The sequence below is a fragment of the Vigna radiata genome, unplaced genomic scaffold (assembly GCF_000741045.1).
Source record: "Vigna radiata var. radiata cultivar VC1973A unplaced genomic scaffold, Vradiata_ver6 scaffold_7, whole genome shotgun sequence".
Taxonomy (NCBI): domain Eukaryota; kingdom Viridiplantae; phylum Streptophyta; class Magnoliopsida; order Fabales; family Fabaceae; genus Vigna; species Vigna radiata.
Window position 1 is genome coordinate 3,000,874 of NW_014543262.1, and position 23,004 is coordinate 3,023,877.

General features: G+C 30.0%; 2 protein-coding genes across 2 annotated transcripts; one reads left to right on the top strand and one right to left on the bottom strand.

The window, feature by feature from the left end:
• The first annotated feature begins 263 nt into the window (after window positions 1-263).
• Window positions 264-1,403, top strand: LOC106753816 (GATA transcription factor 9). Its single transcript, XM_014635673.2, has 2 exons — window positions 264-429; window positions 550-1,403. Exons 1-2 carry the CDS (start codon window positions 337-339, stop codon window positions 1,222-1,224), a joined length of 768 nt encoding a protein of 255 aa, XP_014491159.1. The 5' UTR covers window positions 264-336; the 3' UTR covers window positions 1,225-1,403.
• Window positions 1,404-13,170: 11,767 nt separating this feature from the next.
• On the bottom strand, window positions 13,171-16,969 carry LOC106753998 (glucan endo-1,3-beta-glucosidase 8). The gene is made up of 2 exons (XM_014635928.2): window positions 15,985-16,969; window positions 13,171-14,424 (listed from the first exon to the last, which is right to left on the bottom strand). The coding sequence occupies exons 1-2, from the start codon at window positions 16,311-16,313 to the stop codon at window positions 13,326-13,328; spliced, it is 1,428 nt and encodes a 475-aa protein (XP_014491414.1). The 5' UTR covers window positions 16,314-16,969; the 3' UTR covers window positions 13,171-13,325.
• Window positions 16,970-23,004: the final 6,035 nt, after the last annotated feature.

Below are 23,004 nucleotides of genomic sequence, written 5' to 3' on the forward strand. Positions count from 1 at the left end.
TTGAGATGTTTTAGCAAAGCAAAAGTGAAAGGGAGGCATCTAATACCTAAAAATTAATTTTCCTTCATTCACAAAAAAAGCTAAATGATGTTTTGGGGTAAACAAGGTTAATGTGAGATGAGAGATGGTGATTGGTGTTTTTGTCTGCATCAGATAGTGATGTGAGCTTTCACAGTCATAATTTTTCTTTTTCTTTTGCTTTTAACCTTTTATCTGCCGACAAAATACCAAGCCCCATATTAATAAAGCCTACCCTCAGACAATCCTTCACTTCTCTCTATTTCTTCTCTTTCACTCTCCTCTCTCTCATTCATTGAGTTTTAGCCTCTCATCAACATGAATATGTGCCAAACTCAATGCCACCAAGACCAGGTCTTTGCCTCTTCTTGCTCAACCAGCCTTGATGACCTCTTCTCTGCCAAAAACACGGTCAGTTCCTCACTTTAATCTTGTCTTCTTTTTCTTTTTCTTTGCAACTTCTACTGTCATGCTTTGAGAAACTGTTTGCTAAAACATGTTGTTTTGGATTGTTCCACCAAACGTGTGTAGGAAGTGGATGTTGAGTTGGAGTGGCTTTCGGAGTTTGTTGAGGACTGCTTTTCGAGTCCCCCAAGTTTTGTGTTGGGAGGCGGTGGGGCTAAGAATAGTACTACAAGCATAAGCATAAGCACAAGCACAGGCAGCAGCAGCAGCAACACATTGAAGAGGGCCGCCCAAGAGAATGAGTGTCCTTTGCAAAATTTTGCTGTGCCTGGGAAGGCGAGGAGCAAAAGGAAAAGGCTTTCGGCCCCTAGAACGAAGGACCCTTTGAGCGTATGGTCACACCATTTGAACCCCGAAAATGAAGCCTTGAGTTCTGACCCTCCACTCCTGAAACAGGCATATTGGTTGGCTGACAGTGAACTGATGATGATGCCTAAGCCAAAGGAGGAGGAGGAAGAAGTGAGGAAAATGGTGATTGGGGAGTGTGAGGTTGAAGGTAGCAGTGGTCAACAAGCAATGGCAAGGAGATGCAGCCATTGCTTGGCTCAGAGGACCCCACAGTGGAGGGCAGGACCATTAGGTCCAAAGACACTTTGCAATGCATGTGGAGTTAGGTACAAGTCTGGTAGGTTGCTACCAGAGTATAGGCCAGCCAAGAGTCCTACTTTTGTTAGCTACTTGCACTCCAATTCCCACAAGAAAGTCATGGAGATGAGGATGTCTGTTTACTCTGATCACTAGTGTTTCTTCTTATTAGCCTTTCATTTTTATATGTATAAATCAAACTTCATTTCTTAGGAACAAACTATTTCATTTCAATCTTCTTAACAACACATTTCTTAAACTCAACAATGATGTCTGCTGTAATAAACATTAAGGTTATGATCTGCAGAAGCAAAAGGTATCGAATTCTGTCAGTAGAAGCATGTGGGAGTGGTCTTAATTTATTTATTTATACTATGCAGTTGGCATGCACTGGCACAGAGAGAAGATAATGTCATTTCATCCATTACGAAATATGCACACATGCACGTGACTTTCAAATTCTTAAACCTAAACAATATCCAAGAACATGAGAATTCCTCAAATTTCATTATTTTATTATTCTTCTGCTTTACTGTGATTTGATTCCATTTCCAAAAATGGAGCATATATGGGAAACAGCTTCTTCAGGAAATTCTTCTCCTTCTCTACCCTCCAATCCTTTTTATTCGATCCTGCAGGGAGGAGTAATTTCAAGCTTTGGAATATTTTTTCAATAAAAATTATAATTATATAACATAATTCCCTCATAAAAACTTTCTCTTCCAAAAATGATTTTTACCTGCTGCTGTTTGGACGGAGTAATTTAATAGAATACCTTATTTATTTGATAAATTAAAAAAAAAAATTGAAATAAAAAAATTAAAATTTAGAAATATTTCAAATAATTAAAATGGTGAAATTTAAAATTTACTAAAATAAGAAAGAAAATTAAAATTTCCAAACTAATAACTTTATCTTTATACATATAAAGATGTCATAAAATCACACTATGTTAATGTAATATAATTTTTCATTCCTATAGTTTAAAGTCTTAAACTTGATATTATGTGGCATCTTTTAAAGTTCAGGTTTTAAGCGCATAACTTATTATGTAATTTTTGCAATATAGATCTACAAAATAGAATTATAAATAGATAGTTGTTATTTGGATTAATTTATTAAAAAATTCAAGAGTAATTTTACGAGGATTTTGAAAAAATAAATTAAGACATTTGTTTAACAAGCATAGTTTCATTTACAATATTAGTTAGCAATGTCACATCACAAAATTGACCCTAGAGATGTTACAGTATTTTTTTGGTCAGGGAATAGTGCCATATTTCATGGCTTAAATGGTGAAATTTTGGAATAGCATTAATTTAAATTTTTAATAAAGTCAATTTGATGACATCACTAAATTTATTAATTTTAAACTTTATTCAATGGTTTACTCTGACTTTAGCCTTTTAATTAATTTAAATTTTGAAACTAACAAGTTGACAATAAGTAACAAGTGGAAACATAAACTATTCAAATTACAGATAAATTTTAAATAACAACTTAAAGTCATTGTGTTTTCGATGAATTTTACCTCATTATTTATAACAACTAGAAATTATTATTATTATTATTATTATTATTATTATTATTATTATTATTATTATTATTATTTATATTTAGGTGTGGAAGTTTTTGATACTGTTGACTTTCACATCATCACTTATGATAATCATGTGACTATCTTAGTTATTATCATTGATATATAAGTGATGATGAAAATATTTTTTTTAAGACATATTCAATTAAAATAGTAAAAATCACACACTTACATTAATTATAATATTATTTTATATTAATCATTATTGGAAAAGAAAAAAATTCAAATATAAATATAAAGAGATTTAATACAAACTCAATTAAAAATACTTAAATTTACTAAAGACTTAAAAATTAATTAAACCTAACAATATGTAAAAATATGTCATTTTTTCCTAAGAATAATTAGTAATATTTTATATTATTTGGCATGGGTTCAATAAAATTTAGAACGTTAGCATTCTTATATCTTATAAAATAATATATTTATATAATGTGAATAATATAATCTTTGAGGTCAAAGTTCACATTGATTAGTAGTAATACGAGCTTATTTAGAACAATATAATCTTTAAATATAGCCAATATTTCCGTTGTTAATAATTTATTTCTTAAAAAATAACACATCTCTTACCAGAAATGTTTGATTCACCATATAATTAAATTGAATTTTTAAATTGCATTAGTGATTAAAAGAGAATTTATTAACATTGTTTTTCATTTATGCAATGATTCAGTAATATCAACAAGTTCAATATAAAAATAAGGTTTAAACCATTTAGTTGTCCTTATTTTTGGGAGATTTTCCCATTTTGATCCCCGTCTTATTAGAATCTCCAATTGAGTCCCTATAAGTGCTAATTTCAATCAATTAAGCCTCTGCCGTTAAATTTAGTTAACGGGGTTAACTTTTTTGCAGAGCTGGAAGGATGATCTGTTAATTTCTGTAAACATGACCTATTTAGAGTTGAAACGTGACATGAATTAGAGTTGAAATTGATTGAAATTAGCACTTATGGGACTCAATTCATGCCACGTTTCAACTCTAAATAGGGCACGTTTATAGAAATTAACAGGTCATCCTCCCAGTTGTGCAAAAAAGTTAATCTCATTAACTAAATTTAACGGCAGAGACTTAATTGATTGAAATTAATACTTATAGAGACTCAATTGGGGATTCGAATAAGACAGGGATCAAAATGGGAAAACCTCCCGAAAATAAGGACAACTAAATGCTTTAAACCTAAAAATAACTAATTGGTAAATAAGATAATAACTCAGTTTAACTATTTTTCATTTGTTATATAATTCATTCTAATCATATTATTAAAATAAATATGGATTAGTTTGGCGGAGAGGTATGATTGAATAATGTGTTGCTTATTACGAGTATAATATGGTAATGTTATGTAACATAATAAGGTGAAAAACCACTTTGAGTATTGATGCATTTTATTTTTGGTATTAATAAAAGTAATTATTCTTTTAATATAACAATTTTAATTTTATTTGAATTTTATTAATGTTGAAGGTGATTGAAGTTATATTTAATTTATGGTAATTATCACAATGTGTTTATTAGAGGAAGAGTTAATTTAACATTAAACAAAAAGAGGATTCAAATTGTTTTTCTTTAGAGGATTCAAATTGTTTTTCTTCTCAAAGAGTTATATTGAGTAAAGAAGTACAAAATCTGAACTTTAGAGTGGAGCTACGAGTGGATCAAGTAAGTTATAGTCATTTGACTAAAACTAATGAGTTTCTTAAAAGGGTTAAGGAAGGGCAATTAGACGATCTTAGTTTAAGATATATCATAGAATTGTTAAGTATTAATGAAATTAATGATTTCAAGTTGAGAGAAGATGGAATTCTCATGTTCAAAGGGAAGGTTTGTGTTTCTATAATGATAAGTTGAAGAAAGTTGTTGTTGAGTATTGGTTACATGGTGTGTCAAGAGTGAATGTGGAGTATTAGAAAGTAAGTGATCGGTTGCTATAGTTGGAAGTTTCGATTTAGAAGAAAACAATTGTATGGATGTTATTATCTATTTGTATAGGTTAGTTTAAACGGTTGAACATCATACCAAATATCATATGGATAGGGTTTTCAATTTGGAAAAGATGTAATGGAACAGTAGGTCAAACAAATTTAGGTTGATTCTATAAGAGGAAATGAGGAGAATGTATCCTTATCTCCTATCTAATAAGTGAATTTTTTTAGGACAAATTTTTCTTGTAAGGAGAATTTAAGGATTTAGAAAATAATTTAAGAGTAGTACTAGTTTTAATGATGACACTCTATTATTTTTTTCATAAAAATTTTTAATTATAAATAAATTTTCTATTAGTTGAATATCATTTCATGAGAACTATAATCTCAAAAACTTTTTCTATACATTTTTTTGCCTTCTCTTTAGATATTTGACTTCATAGTTTGACGATCAAAATACGTTATAGGAGTTTTGGCGTCAAGATCTACAATCCTACTTGATCATAATCTTGAACATAGTAAGTTCATTGTTTGCTTTTCGTTTTGGTCTATTAAGAAACTTGTTATATGTGGGATGTTTTGGGCTTGCATGTGGTGTTTAACTACTTGTATTTGTGTTAATTTAATAAGGTTGATGTGTAAACTATGAATAGTAAAATTTAGAATTTTGTATGTTAAGCAATATTAGTAAATTGTTTGAGTATAATAATGGAATTGAATTGTGATTTTATTACTTGAAATATTATTTTTGGGTTGTTTTAGTATCACTGTCTATGAAGTTGATTTAATTTGGTTAAGATTGTCTAATTTGATTTATCTTATGGTTATTTTGAACTAAAATAAGACATTTTAAACTAAGATGGAACTAAAGTTGTATAGATAATCAAGTTAGATAACTCATTCAAGTCAATTTAGGAGTTAAAACTTTGATCCAATGTCGGGCGATTCCACAGAACCATTGAACACCACTTCTAGGACATAAGTCACTAACCTTTAGTGGTCCAAAGCGTTGGGTGAAACTTTGGGACTGTTGAGCACCCAATTGATAGTAAGCTCCGAAGGTCTAGGGTGTTGGGTGATGATGACATACCTCCTAGCCATAGTCCTAACACATTCAATAAGAGTTACAGTCATCTATGCAAGGTAAAACAAAGCTCTTCCCCTTAGGCCATCATGGAGCACCTCTAGTAGATTAGGAGTATTTAGACCTTATATTAAGGGTCAAGTAGTGTAGGATTTGTTTTAAGCCTTGCATTAAGGGCCAAGTAGTATATGATTTTTGAACAATCTTACTTAAGTTGTAGGGAAATATTTGCGCCTAGCTTAAGATAATCTTAGGTGATTAATTTTGTAACCTTATCTTGGTGGAGGGTGTCCCACATGAAACATAGAGGTCACATGGCAAACTCTTAATTTAGAGTTTTCTTACAAAGTGGTAATGTGTCATTTTCCTAGTGGAAACTTTTACTAAAGTCATTTTCCACATGACAAGCTCTTAGTATAGAGTTTTCTTATAAAGGTAGAGGTCATGTGTCATTTTCCTAGTGAAAAACTTTTTCTAAAGTGGTTTTCCACATGACACTCTAAGAGTGGAGAATTTTTCTAAAAGTTAGAGTGTTATATGTCAAGCTCTCCTTCACCAAGTTAGGATTTTTAAGGTTTGGTGCAAGATATCATTTTAGGGTTTTGGCCTTCTTTGGAGACATCTTCATCTATAAATAGAGGTGTCTCCCCTTTGTAAACCCACTTTGAGATTTGTAATGAAATGCTACAAAAATAACGAGTCATTCTATTAGTCTCTAAAGTCAAGGCTAAAGCATCTCATGTGGTCTCCTCTAGCCACCTTCCTCTAAAGGTGGCCCAACTTCTCAAGATAACTATCAAACACCTTCATCCTTCCACAAACACTCATAAACCGAGAGCATCCCCTCCATCCACCCTTTGCTTTCGCGCCAACCTCACTTTCATGGTCCCATCTTCATGCTTTGGCCCAACCTAGCTTGAAAAGGAGCCTATCAGGGGGTCCCCTGATCGTATTGGGATCTCACTTATCAATGAGCACTAAGGGATCTAGCATTGGGCACCACCCTATTTTAGGTTATGGGTTGTTTTGGTAAAATTTTAAATCCCAATTCGTTAATCATTGGTTCAAGCTGAAATTTTGACAAATGATTCTTTGCTTTGATTGTTGGGATTGTCAGTTAGAGGTCTATGGTTAGAGAAATACTTTTTTCCATTTTGATATACTTAATAGAAATATTGTAATTGAATATCATGCTTATTCAATTGAAAATAAAAAATGAATTATTAACATGTAAATTGAAATAAATAATAGATGACTGATACTATGAGATAAGTTTGGATTGAGGTAAAATACGTATGTATGGCAAGGTGTGGTCATTTAAGATTATAAAAGAATGTGATGAATGAACTATGTGTGATATGTTGTTTTGTTGTTATTTTCTTATGACTGTGTTTACTAATTTGGTAATGTTTACTGTGAATTAAGATGAATATGAGTGGAATGATGAAGTAGTTATTCCTAAAGTGAGAGTACTAAAATGAGTTAGCTTTGTGTAGGTGTATTTATGGATTAAAATGAGATCATACTGACTAGTTGTGAGAGTCAATGAAAGTTTATATCTAGAGTATTGACAATGGCTGAACTTGTGAGATATAGAATTTATCCTGTCATGATCTATGGATCTAGGAAAGATCTATACATGTGATAGCTATAGTTCTTGAGAAGCAGTAGTGATTAAACAATGACAAGTACAAAGTCTTAGAATGTTATTAATACACTAGTCTTCTTGAAAGTTGTGTATGTGATTCTTGATATATGCATGAACTATGAGTGTATACTAATACTAAATAAAGTTGGTTAGATAATGAGGTAACATTTACACTCCGAATGAATTTATAGTTTTGGCTTATTTATAATATCTTTACATTAATGTGTATATATTGGGTTATACAAAAGAAAACGTCTTCCCTTTTGTTAATTGAAATTCACCTTTTAAGGAATTTATGTCAATTATTAATCTCAATAATTGCATCAATATTTCAATACTAAAGTTAGCCACAGTATGAGCGTAGTAGCCGTGGACACTTTGTATATACATATTCTAGAGTTATTTTCCAATTATAATTTACTTTATATAACAGATTTATTATTTTTATAATAAACTGAATGGATCATGCCTTTTTCGTTGATAATATATCTCTTTTTACAGTCACCTTATTTAGAAATTAAACTTATTCAAAATCTCATTCAATAAATTTAGCATACTCATTTAACAAATAAGTAAGGTTAATTTCATATTAGATTAATTTATATAAATAAATCAAATTGTGTTTTATAGACTTAAGAAACACGTATATTTTTTTTTCTCATTCTATGTATATTTAAAGTAAGTGAAAAATGAAAAAGATATTTAAAAAAAAATCATAAATATGTTTAAATTGTGTTATGGTGTTTTTCTATGGTTCACTTAATCACCCAAGCAATGCTCGTTAGTTATATTTAAAATGTTAATACACATGTTTCTTTAAATTGCATATATACTTTTGGAATAAATATAGTACACAATGTTTTAATGGTCTTCTTATCATTGATTTCATAACTAGTGTTAGAAGATCTTATTGGCGTATTTTATGTTTTTGTTTCATGAAAGATTCTTATAAAACTTAAAATTATAGTGGATTTGGTATAATCACTATGATTAGACAATTAGATGTAATTATTATGTCATAGCAAATTAGTATAAATATTGTGTTTCTCTCTATTTCTCTTTTTTTTTTCTTTACTTGTTATATTTCATATTATATTTATCTTACATATTTTGTAAGCTTATATGATGTGTTCTTTATCAATCAATTAAATAATATTTTTTTATCTTATTTTTGAAAATTGAAGATAGTTCAATTAATCATAGCTCTTGAACTCAGTCTTATAATTCTAACAATTTTAGCCATCAAGATAGTAAGAATATAGTTATTGATGTAAGGAAATTATTAGAGGATGTTCATTGATAAGAAGAATGATAATAAGATGCTTTCCCAAGAGTGGACACAACAAAGGTAGGGATGTCCCCCCTTAGGAAACACTTATGTTGGTGACATTTTGACAAAGCACTTATTAATTGTATAGTTGATCGACACAACATTATCCATTTCAAAAATGATGCATCCTGTTGAATATAGTGAAAATTATGTGTGAAATTAATCTTCCTTGTATTGAATATACATATAGGATTCTCTATTTATAATAGAAAAAATATGTATTAAGCCCAAAATACAAATAAGAAATAACAACAAACTAACTAAAAATAAAAGATAAAGATAAGATAAAGATAATATATTCAACACTCTCTCTCAAGCTAGTGTATAGAAAGTATGCATCAAGCTTGTTATTAATATAATCAATAAAAATTTAGTGAAAATATATGTTTCTGCACTCGAGTGACACCAAATTGTTAACAAAGATGACATAAAAGATAAAATATCAACCCAAAAGACTCTCCTGACCAAAAAATCTGGGAGATTGCTCTGTATAAATTTCTTCTTGCAAATCATTGTAGAAGAATGCATTCTTGACATCCAATGGATAAAGAGGTCATTGTTGAAGAGTCACCACAACTATAAATAAATTAACAAAAGTCATCTTTGCCACGGGAGAAAAAGCATATATGGATGGATCAAATGCAATGGAGACAAAAGGGAGGTCAGAAGAGACAGTTGTCGAAGAGGCCATTGATGAACAAGAGAGAAACCTTTAAAATCAAAGAATCTTCAATTAAGGCCCCTGAAAATGGAAAAAGAGTGACCTCGACACTCTAAATAACTGCTTGAGAGGAGAGGAGACGTGTAACCAAGCACGAAAAACCTAAAAGAGGAAACAAAGTGACCTCAATGCTCTGAATCGTTACTGAGAAGAGACGAGACGTGTCACCACACACGATGGAAAAGAGAGTAGATCAACAACTTCAAAAGGCACTGAGAGCGCATATGAGCTCCGATGAAGGCGTCGTTGACGGCACGGTGATCGCCTCATCGAGATAATAAAAAACATGTGATCGTTGATCGAAACTGGAATTCCGATAGTGACAACAATAGACGATGGCGCTGCTGACAATGATATACAATATCGTTGTTGATAGTAACAGGTGTATTGGTGGAGGCAACAAAATTTTTTTTCTCATAATAACCTTAAGTTCTAGATACCATGTTGAATATAGTGAAAATTATATATGAGATTAATCTTGTTTGTATTAAATATATACATAGAATTTTCTATTTATAATAGAAAAAATATGGGATAAGTCCAAAATACAAATAAGAAATAATAACAAACTAACTAGAGATAAAAGATAAAAATAATGTAAAGATAATATATCTAACACATCCAGTCAACTTCAAATCCATAAACTTATTACTTAACGTCATAAATGTTGAAGTGAAAAATTATGGGATGATAAAGACTTTATTAATCACTAAAAAAGTTCAACGATATATCATAATGGAAAACCTTTAAAAATTGGAGTTACTTAAAAGCACAATATAATCTTTGTAATGATCAAATTATAGATAGAGTAAACTTCTGAAAGGTACATAATTATTTATTTAAAGTTTAGGGAGGGAAGTACCAACTCTCACACTCTAAAAAATACAACACCTTATTGTCACTATAAATACTTGCACTATTTTTACTCAAAAACCCCTCCCAGTGATTCATTTTCTTCATGTTAAAGTTGTTTAAAATGAATATTAATATTTTTATCATTGCAAAGCAACATAAAAGTAAAATTTTGAAGAAATTCAAAATCAATTTTACAGTTGCTAGAGAAGATTGAAAGCAAAGGAAAAAAAAATTGAATACAACTATACAAAAGTTTTATATTAATAACACCAGTGCGAAGCTTTCTGGATAACACAAATAATTTGGTTGAAAACCAAAACAAAAAAAAACATCCTAAGATATGCATTTCATCTAGGTGCGACATCATGATTTTAAGAAAAACAACTAATTTTGTATATTCAACCATGAAAGTATAACACAATTGTGCTAAAATGGTAACATGACTAAGAAGAATTTTAAAAGTACCCAAAGCAAAAATATTTGCATAAAAATATTTTGCAAAAGTTTATCATTATATTGAGTAAAAATCTTATTTTTCATGACCTATTCAAACACCCCGATATAAAGTCTCAAAATATATGAAAACTAAAAAATATAAATTAATTATTTTTCACTGCTACAGATAATTTTACAAAATCACTAAAGATTGTTCTAAAAGTAGAAAACAATATTTAAAATAATACAAACTTGAGGGATAATTAGAATTAAAGCAACCCATAAGTGTTATTTTGACTTTAAGACATAGCACTCCTTGTTAATTTTGAAATGTAGTGCCACCGATTTTTATTCCTTTAACATTAAGAATGTAGTTTTATTGATATTTTATTTTTAAACTTTGCCCATAAAAAAAAAAAGGCAATAACGTGTAGTATTTGAAAATCAATATGGGAATATCACCACTTGATTCCATTAGTGAGTGGATTTTCTTTCTTTTTTTGTTATCCCATCGTGCTTGTGTGGTTTTTAATTTTATTCCATGATTCTTCTAACTAAAATAATTTCATAGTCAATAAAATACACATTTGAGTTCAAAAGGTTGAGAAACAATTTTTCAACAAATATTATATGTGCCCAAAATATAGAAACTCTATACTCTTTCACATTCTCATTTACAAGTTTCAAAATGACTCAGATTTAAAGAAATCACTATCTCACATAACAAACTTGAGTATTGGAATATTTTTATGGATAACATTCCCTAATCACAACTTTCCTCTGTTAATGTTAATTTAAACTGTTGTTTTTGTCGAAATATTCGATAGATTCTCATGATTCCTTGTTCCAAATCCAAGCCGACATTGGATTGACAGATCACACATCACACACCATAAACCAAGCACCTGACTCTTCACAGTACTAGATTGCAGCAACCGTATAAAGACATGAACTTGTTGGAGATTGGAGCCACTGCTATGATTTTAAAAGATATCCATCCACCTTGAAACGATTGATAACACTGTTTCTAACGTTATTAATCCATCAAATTCTCACTAATCCCAAAATTTAAATTTGAAATCTGAGGTTCAGTCAAAGGGGGAATCGCTGATTATGAGGCTATTTCTTGTGTCTGTGTCCAATGCATAATAGGTACAAAAGTTAACAACTTTAACCCACGCCACAGTGCACATGATGGAATATGAGCATGTCACCAACACCAAGCAGAATGACCCTGTCTTAGAGCTGTAAAGAATATGAATTATTGAAAAGATGTTTTAATGGTCTCTAATTATTAGTAACAAAAGTCAAAAGAAAAATGAAGACTGAAAAATGAAAATGTATCTATCACTTTATCAGGAATAATAACAGCTAGGTAGGTTTAAATATGCACCAGACTTTGGTTGTGCTACATGTATCAATGTACTACTACTAGTCCTTTTCTTTTACCAATTTTCCTTTGAATTTGTAGACATAATTAAACAAAAGTGTTTGTATATTATATTATATTTGATTTTTTTTTTGTTTAAACTTTTTTATCTTTCTGCAGCTCCACCTATATACACTCAGTATGGGGGTACATAATCAGTGCTATTTTATGACATAGATCACATCAACCAAATACCTCAATTGAGCTTGGTAGGTGTTGGAGGATGCATTCATAATTGAGACTTGAAAGCAACCTCTGCCAATGAGTTTCAATTTCTTTGTCTGCCTCCTCAAAACCAATATGGTCCCACCATAATATTATCACATGAAAGGAGAAAGATGAACAGGTAGCCAAATATAATTTGATTCCAAAAAGTACAGGGAACTGGGCATGCATTTTCATTGTGTGAATGTGTGTGATCAGATTTAGCCCAATTCAAACATAACGGCTATAGGGGCAGTAATAATACCAGTGAAGAGCTCTCCAGAAATCAAGCTTTTCAATTATCTTTCCCATTTATTTAGTTTCAAAAAGTGCTGTTTAAAACCATTCTAGAAAGGAATTTAATGTGTCTTCATCTTTAAAATAAAAGACTAATTTGAATATTTGCTTACTGAAACGCACCATGCTAATTCTATACATCAAGTTACAAACACGAGATAACTTGAACTTTTAATTCTGAAAATTTCAGAACTAATGTTAAAACTTGCATATGATTATACCTTTCAAATTTTCCGAACATCTTTCTTTTGGTCCCCAGTATTTTAATGTTTAGCATCGTGGCATGCTCCCTCTTTTGTGGTTAAACGTAATTGGTCATTTCAGTGTCGGCATTCACCTAATCGATGACCTTGCTTTTCTTTAGTCTCTATCCTTATCATATATATATTTCAAAGGTGGAGTGTTTTTATAGTTACATTCAAATGAATTAGAATTTTCTCTCTTAACCAATGCAAACTTTCAAAGTTAACATGTCAACAATGAAGCTAAGCTTTCTTAAATAAATTTTCACATTTTTAAATCTTTTTATAGAAAAAATAAACAAGAATATCCCACATGCATAACTTGACTGCTATTAGAGCTCAAGGTGTGAATAGTTTTATTGAAAGAATCTGAAAATTAATGATTAAAATAGTAGGCAGAGTATCTCTCCAAGAAACAAGAAACAATAAAGCCATAAATAAAAATAATAAATAAAAAAAGCACCTCTAATGTATGTACAAAGAAATCTTACCAAAATAGGATCATGAATAAACTGACAAACAAGATAGCAACAAGTGAGGGAATCAAAGAAGAGGCTGAAGAACCAACTATCTCAACGATAAAATTGCAAGTGGGTGTTGAGATATTGTCTGTAGTAATTTTGGCCAAACCTTGAAAATTGCAGGCCATGGGGTTCTGATTTTGCACCTGGAAGTACATGTTAAAGGCATACGAGGCATTGCCATTAGCATCAAGGTTGTTGCAAGAGGATCCGTATCCCAGTGCAGTGCAATCTCCAAAGGTGCAAGCATAGTTGATGTTATCTGGAAGGTTGGTTAGATCCTTAGCATTAGGATTAAACATGCACCACCTGGGAGCAAGGTACTTCACATTCTGTGCACCTATCAGATATTTTTCTTGGTTCTGACCAGAAAGGTCCATTGGAAACTTGGGTTGTCCATCATATCTGAATATTCCCCAGTGGCGTTCGAAGTTTCCTGGTGCAATGCTCTTGGCATCCTCATCAATGAGTCCAAAAAGATAAACTTCAATGTGTCCAGGGCGGCGCGGTGTGCCTCTATTGCCTGCAAGCCTTGGCAGAAGGCCATTATAGAACCTCAAAGCTAAGCCAACATTGGCATTCTTGTCTCCTTCTGTTGGCCATCCTACTTCTCCCACCAAAATAGGAAGGTCTCCAAACCCCACTGATTTTAGAGCAGCAACCAAGGTATCAAAATTTGCATCAAAGACATTGGTGTATATAATACCATTATCGTTTATTGGATTGTCTACACCGTCAAAGAAGGCGTAGTTAAATGGAAAATGATCGTTTCCATAGAGACTTAAGAAGGGGTAAATGTTCACAGTAAATGGTGCACCATTCTTGCTGAGAAACTGCACCATCTGGGTCATGAGACCACTGATGTCAGGCCTGAATATTCCTGTAGATGGATTTTGATCTGGAGACTGATACACATCTGCATTCAAGGGTACTGTAGCCTTCACTCTGTCTCCAATGCCTGCTTCGTTAAGGGCATTTTGAATGTTCTGCAGAGCAGGAAAGGTGATATTCAAGAACGAATTGTTGTAGGATTTCAAAAATGGCTCGTTCCCAACTGCTACATACCTACAAAAGAATATAGATATAATGCATAATCCTACATTTGAATAGGCCAAAAAGAAGAATCAACGGTGTTTTGGCAGGGAAAGAAAGTATACATTTCATTGCAAATTACTGTTTCGAAAATCAAAATTGACAGAATGGTTTTAACACCAGAAAGACAGTATTTTAATGCTTCCTACAACATATGGCTGTGATATTTGGTAATATTTACTTGGCAAATCAATTATTCGAGAGTTTGAGCAATCCAATGACTAAAATGGACTCTGCTAATTTTGCTACTTGTGTTATAATCAAGATTCTACACACCTACAATTTAGTACCAAAAATATTTTACAAGTTTGCTGAAGAATGACAAAAATTAGCATTTCAAGAGGAGTTAAGATAAATAATATTGAATATCCATCCAACAAAGCATAACATGTGGTGTTTAATAATATAATAAGAAACCTTTTGCATCTAAGAGAAATGTTCAACAGGTTCCATTATTTAGACACTAAATTTCTAGCTCCTTTAATTTTATTTAAACTTCTCGTTAACCAATGCAGAATTGCAAGTCACTGCACCAGCAAACATACCCTAAAAATATAAGTTATCCTTGTTCTGTTTGCGATTATGTCTAAACTTGGAATACTTTTTTTAATACATGCACACATAATAGACAAACAAAAAGTATTCCCTTCCCCAAAAATGCTACATGCTCATACCAAAAACTCCTCACATCCATTGGTTACTTGCACATATCAATGGGAATTAAGATGGATGGTAAGATAATGTACAAGTTATCCTATGTGAGAATTTTGACACTTTTATATCTCTTCCCTCAAACATTCCGCAGCAATCACCTTCTAGAACGGAATAATGATTCTTAGAACAAATATTCTTCTCCTATGCCACAACAAAGTTGCAAAGGACTTCTCATGCACCACTACCAAAAAAAGAATCTAATTCTGGGGGATCGCCCTATACACAGAGCTTCCCTGATAAAAAGAAAAGACAACTTTTGGGTTCACTTTTGAAAGATTCCTTTCACACATTTCCAGGGTTGGTCCCTAAACTGAATAATAATAATAATAATAATATTACGTATTTTGACACTTTTGAATGATTATTATTTATTATTATTATGGTCAGGTTGATTGCCATCACCAGTAACAAACGCTCCTAATGTGAATGATAGAAGATTTTTCCTGAGGAGAAGCCCAAGCAAGCCATCATTTAGCAACATCAATGCCAGAATTAAAAGTAGTAGGGCAAACATAAATTCACCAACAAGTCTAAAACAGAGAATCAAGGACATGGCATCGAATGCACTTGTTTAAAATGCTCAGATAAACCAACAAGTAACAACCACATCATATACCAAAAAACCTCTAAACTTCATTCGAAAACAAAGTAAGAAAGGAAAAACAAATTGTATACAATAACGATAATCAAGTTTAAACCTAAGATTGGTGCAAACTACACACCCTAATGGATTTGAGGAGGGCCAAATTACACAATAGATTTATAATAACAACAATTGAAGCAGTTGACTGAGGTTGAAAAAAAAAATACAAAACTTACTTGATATTAACACCCCCATTGAAGTTGTAACGCGTGACGTTTTTCTTAACCCACTGTTTGGCCCTGCCATAGTCATTCATCTCAGCAAGCTGGATATTAGGGATAGCCACCATGACTTCAATCCCAGTCCCAGCCAATGCACTCATGGTCGATTCATCTGCATCAAAAAGCTTCACTTTCTGAATACCGTTGTCCTTTAACATCTGAACCACTGTTTCTGGCGGTAACTTGTGTGTTGCTTGGGTTCCCCAATTAACACCAATCCCTTCCCCACACCAACACATCATCCCCACCACTAACACCCATCTCAAAACCCAGGTTTTTTCCATTGAAAGAACAACAAAAGCTTTTCCTCTCAAAATAATAACAAGATTTTCAAGCAAAAATAAAACCAAAGGGAACACAAGAGGAAAAGCTAAAATGGGTATGTAAATGGTTAACAAAACATAAACGGAAACTCTGTCTTGTTTCTATGTGGAGAGTGGGGCAGCAGAAAGCAACCGTTTTTGAAAGTGGGGTTAGAAATTTCACAACTTTTTCACACACGAAATCACGATCAATGAGAGGGTGATAGACCAAATGGGGTGAAAGATCAAACAGTAAACAAATCGAAAAACAAAAAAGACAACCAAGAGAGAAACAGCATAACAAATCAAAATTAACAAAATCTTGATATAAGAATATTTGCAAACAAACCACCCCAAAAAAATAGCCTATTCTTGTTTCCTCTCCTTGTCTCTTATTGGTTTGTTCCTTCTGCTAGAGAGAAACAGATGAGGCAGAGAATGTGATGTCCCAAACCCAGATGAACAACACGAAACCAGTTTCTCTATAATCTTGTTAGAGAGAGAGAGAGAGGGAAAAGGTTTATTGAGAAAAGAACTCTGGAACTTGTGAAAGGGAAAGTGGGGTAGTGGGAACTGACAGAGCCAAATTCCCACACGCTTTTTAATTACTATTATTATTGTAGGAGCAACCTTAACCGCTGTTCTAGATAGCTATAACGGCTATCACTTGAGAAGTTAAAAGAAGATTTGAAGAGTAAAGAAGAAGGAATTAGAGTTTGAAGGAGAAAGGTATGACGATGATCATAATAATGAAATTTAAAACCATGAAAAGACAAGTTTCTGTTATTGATGAGAATCACTTAGCCTTTAGGTTGAAGAAAGGATCAAAAAATGTCATTGGCTATGGTTGATTGAAGGTCATTGTAAATATTTATTTTTCTGTTAGGGTTTAGTTCTTTGTAACATTAGTAAGTAATTGAGTTCTCAAGAATGTCTAATAGGCTGAAATTTTAAAAGATTATTTTGGTATATAAAATAAATTTGTATGGAAAGATTCTATAAACATTATTGGAGATATGTTATGATAGATAAGATTTTGTTAAAATATTTTATGATTAACTTTTTCATTTAGATTTTAAAGAATTTATACTCTAAGAATTTTATGGATTTATAAGATTTAAAAGATTCTATAAATTTTTAGAGAATCATTCAAAACTAAAATATCAATAAAACTTATACAAATCACATGGTTAGGATAGAATATAATTACTAAAAAAATTTAATATTTTATAATTAAATGGTTTTAAATATGTATACTCGCCTACTAGATTTTTATATATTAACATTTTCTCATTTAGTCTGAAAGTTTAAACTATACTATTAAAAAACATAATCTAATAATATTTGTTAAATTTTTTTATAATGAAACAATTAAACCTTCATTTATTAAAGTAATATCTATATATATGAAGTATTACAATGATTATTTATGATAAGGTATTATTATATTATTAATAATAGTAATATTATTATATGCATTATATATTGAAGTAAATATTATTATAATGAAGATATAAATTCATAATTTTTATTAATCTTATAAATATAATTAATAATTTTTAAAAAATATTTATTTAATAATTATTTATACTCATTATATTTATAAACATTTTAAGTTTTTTTATTAATTTGAATTTTAAGAATGTTTTGTAAGTGAATATCAAAATAAGATATAATGTGATGTAAATTATAATAAAATTCTATGTAAAATTCATAATAATTTTTTTTAATAAAAAGTATTAAAAAGCTGGTATATCTAATTCATGAACTTAAGATGTCCATAGTTTTAAATTTGAAAAATAGTTAAACTTTATGTGTATATCAGTTTAATTTAATAACTTTTAAAATATTGAAGTATTTAATATATTTCATATTTTATAATTAATATGTAAATGAGATTAATAGAATAGAACAAGTATAATGGACTAATCAACAGTTAAAAAATATTAAAATAATGTATATCTATCTACATAAAAAGAAAAAATATATAGCATGGATCAAAATGGCATGAGAGTTAATTGTCAGAATGAAAATGGTAAATTCAAAGAATTATTTATTAAAATTTCAAAGTTAATATCTCACATTTATTATATTATTAACATTTTCTTACCAGTTTTCATCCAAATATATTAATTTATTTGTCAAAATATTACTAGTTATTTATTTGAACACAATTAAAGTACTCTGTGGCAAAATAAATGTTGCACTGACCTGTTTGTGTATATATATTAATTAGATTCAAAATAATGTAATTTAAATAATTATACATTAAAATTTTAGTCAATATATCATATTATTGTAATGCAAATACTTTATTAAAATATATTCACTTTATATATATATATATATATATATATATATATATATATATATATATATATATGTAAGGTATACATGTATATATTATTTATTTTATACTCCTATGAGCAATTAAAGAGAAGTTACAAACTGACAAGTTGTTTTTTTTTTATATATTTTGAATTTTAAAAGTCTTAATGTTTATTTTAATATTCTTAACTAAAATGTTAAATAGATTAACATATCCTTTACTTGTTAAGTCACATGACAGTATTGTGAAAAGACTTATTTGAAAAAGCTTCACTCATAAATTTATTAAAGATTAAAAATTTATGAAGAACTCATTAAATATCAAAATATTTTAACATTTATGGTAAGTTTACCTTATTTAAGCACAAAATTTTCGCCATATAAGGTACATGTAATTTTAAGAAAATTATATACCTTTAAAAACATTTTTATAACATTTATAACGTCTGAAAAGTTAAAAAAAAAAAAGTGTAAAAGTGTATAAAAAAGAGTGTGATGTTGAGATTTGAAAAATGAATATTATGTGGTGAGTTCATAATAAAAGCGATAATAGTGTGAAAGAACTTTCACCGAAATTAAAAGAGCACGGTTTCCACGAGCACAAAAAGAAACTCATTAGATTCATTTAAGATTTGATTTAAGATAAAAGTGATTTTGTTAAGTTGCAGAGAAGGTTATGCGTACTTATTCAAAACCAAAATAATAAAACTCTATTAGCACGCCAGGTGTCCTATTTCATACTTCAAATTATTATTTTTTTTCTATTTTTGAAAATATTTTTAATTTTTTTACTATATTATCTATAATTTATAATCTAGGAGGATTTTTTACACATTTTTTTTTCAATTTTACTTTTTACATGATTTATTTTTAAATATAATTATTTTTTAATTCACTTTTTTTTTTAAATTGCACTGTTTCTTAAACTAAAAAAAATATTTATGATAAAAAATTTCTTAAAAAAAATTAAAATCACCTATATTAAAATTATAAAAATTATGTAAATTTACTTTCATAATTATAATAATAATAATTTGAACATCATGAAAACATAAACTTATTGCAATGTTCCATTTTAATAACATAATATTATTAAAATAAAACATTTCATAATAATGCCGAAAGTTAAATTAACAAAGTATTTATTTTAAAATCATTAAAATAAAATATTTCACAATTATATTTAAAGTCAAATTATCCAAGTACAAAGTATATTAATACAATTTTTTAAAGATAAAACTATAATAATAATATTATGTTAGGCCTTTACTCGTAGTTAGGAAGAAGTTTGTATAAAAGGGATTGATTACCACTAGATCAACAAAATACTCTAAAACAAAATATTACAATTTATACTCTCATGGTATTTAACAACTCAAATGGTTGACTCCTTATCTTTTATAGGTGTCTCTAAACTTGGATCTACATCTGCTCACATCATAATTGTGATCATCGCAAAAGAAGAGAAAACAAAATACAACGACCAATAAGTACAAGGATAAGTTACATGAAAACAAATAATACATCCATTCACGTGCACACACACACTCATTATTCACAACATATTATACCATTTAATTACTAAATTAGATATACTTACAATCATCACGCAAAAATCATACATATCGTCAAACTCTTCTAGTTTCAATTATCCAAATATATGCATTGATAACAAATCTCAAGAGGTTTTACACTTGTGGCAGCTTCTATTGCTTTACAAACCCATTGTCGATGGGTTTCATCCTACCACACACAAGATTAATCCTATTCGTGTCTTAGGTTAAGGTAAAACCTTTAAACTAAGACTTCATGCTACTCTCAACACATACACCATTCTACTTTACCTAAGTTTAAATGGTTATTAGACTGTTACCATTACCTCTAACCCTAGATACCCACATCAATGCGTACACTAAAGAAACACATTTAATGAGATTTCCTAGTTGAGTTTAATAAAAAAAACAGTGAGCTACAAACAAAATAAGAGCAAACATCAAGTTTAGAAGAGATAATGTCAAAATTATGTGGGTAAATTTCACAACAAGTTGAAATGAAATTATAAGTTGACCAATAGAAGCATAAACATCATATTAGATAGAACACATCAAATGAAAAAGAGGTGTGTTTCAACTTTGCTAAATACACCATGTTTGCAAGAATTTCTAAAACTATCCCTACCGAAGTAATCTACCTTTCAGATTAAACTTCATTTGTCCAAAGCTCCAAAAAATATTTACTACCACTCAAATTAAATATCTTTGAATCTAGAATTTAATGCAAAAAGAATAAACTCAATTGGACAATTGCAGAGAAAGTTATGTGAAAAACAGTCAGTGCGAGTCAGTGTTGAAATTCTTGCATTTTTTGGGAGTGTTGGGCGCTAGTAAAGTAATGTCGGACGATATCGAGACAATGAATAAGGTTCAAAAACGCACTGGCGATATCGAGATAGTGAACAAGGTTCAAAAACTTCCTAAAAATTACAAATCTAAGCTAAAAAGATAAAAGAAATCAAAATGTTATGAAAGGACCATAAGACACAAGAGGACTTATGTGATAATAGAAAGACATTTAAGGTAGAGTATTTGTGTTGATAGGATTTTTTTTTTTATAATAAAGACTGAGAGGAATCCAAGAGGTTGGAAAGCAATAATAAAAAGACCCTCAGAAACAAGAAAAAAACAGAATGCTTTATTATCTCTTTTATTAGAATAATTTTCACTTAACTCTATATTGGAGGATTGTGAAGTTATGAGAATCTTGTCAATTCCCTTTATAGTCTTTTTAGTTATGCTCGAGACCTAAAGACTATGTTGTTGCAAGGTGCATCAATGATCTCATGGCATATGCTAGATGAGCCAAGTCATAATTGACTTGTGATCACTAATGGAAGAAAAGGATTTTATGACGACCTATTATTTGGTCATATAGTTGATTATGCAATGAGTCATTACCCGAGGGCATGATCAAAGAACAGTTTGAGTTTGGAGAGATTTCTAAAAGATTTAGAGTTTTGGACCATAAATAGGATTGAAACCATTACTATCACGCAATAATTCTTCTAGTATGTCTCAAAATACCTAAGCTAGATAACTTAATAGAATGCAGATTTCAATTTTCACTTATATTAGTTGACAAGGAAGGTTTAATACCTGAACAACTTTTCTTATGCACACTAGGAAAAAGGAAGCACATATTCGCAGATAGAACCAAGATTTATTAGGTATAACTAGTGTACTTATCCTTCACTCTCATGCTCATTAACCACATACTCAGGTATACCCTAACACTCGCTCATGCTCAAACCTCAACCATAAGTCAAACCTGACCCTAAACATAATCATTAATCTCATTTTTTTTTTTATTATCATCACGTTCTTCTCTAGCTTGGTCCACGTCCATTCTTCATCAAAAACACATTTTTCCAATAAAAATACTTTGGGATAATTGATTATTCCCGAAACGTTCACCTTTACCCGAAATACCTTGTTATAATCGATTATCACTTAAGATAATCAATTATCTTAGTGGTTCTAACACAATAATTTTTAGATTCATCACTTAAGAAGAGATAATCGATTATCATCCTAAATAACTAATTATTCTCGAAACAACACTTAAAACTAATGCGCAAATAGTTGATTATAACTAGTGATAATCAATTATCGCCAAAACGAAACACATCCTAGACAAAATTCAAGTGTTCAAAACTCACATACATCAATCCTAAATCACGAGGAAACATACTCAATACATCATGCATGCATTCAAGCCTCACATAACCTTATGAATACTGAAATCATCCAAAACTCATCATTATGCAGAATATAAGGTGGTGGTGGTGCGGTTAAAGTATCCACGTCAATAGTTAAATGACATGTCATTCACTGATTGCACAGTTGGACATTTGGCCGTTAACGATTTAAACGGTGTTTGCAAAAAAGACTAAATTGAACAGAAATTACAATTTTTATGACTACATTGAACATTTTAAAAAAATTAGGACCATTTCGAATAAAACTGACAAAAATTGAGACCAACAATAATATTAAGCCAAACTAAAATTAATTTAATTACCAAAAAACCAAAAAAATATTATAAGTTGCATTCATTGTCTACGATGTAGATTAGTAAATAAAATAACAAGTATTACATTTACATATTATTTTTAATTAAATCAATCTAATTAACAAGGAAATTAATAGAAGAGGATTAAGAATTATAAACCCTAATTTTGACGTAATGCTAACTTTAAAAGAAGACGGATTTTCAACCTAAACAAGTAAAGAGTTTACTTCAACTCTTTGCTAATTCATAATTATATTAAAAAAAAGTGTGGAATTTA

Coding starts and splice junctions, on each gene's coding strand:
- LOC106753816 (XM_014635673.2), top strand. CDS start 337: ATGAATATGTGCCAAACTCAATGCCACCAAGACCAGGTCTTTGCCTCT. Junction 430..549: donor TCTTCTCTGCCAAAAACACG/GTCAGTTCCTCA, acceptor AAACGTGTGTAG/GAAGTGGATGTTGAGTTGGA.
- LOC106753998 (XM_014635928.2), bottom strand. CDS start 16,313: ATGGAAAAAACCTGGGTTTTGAGATGGGTGTTAGTGGTGGGGATGATG. Junction 14,425..15,984: donor AATGGGGGTGTTAATATCAA/GTAAGTTTTGTA, acceptor ATTCTTTTGTAG/GTATGTAGCAGTTGGGAACG.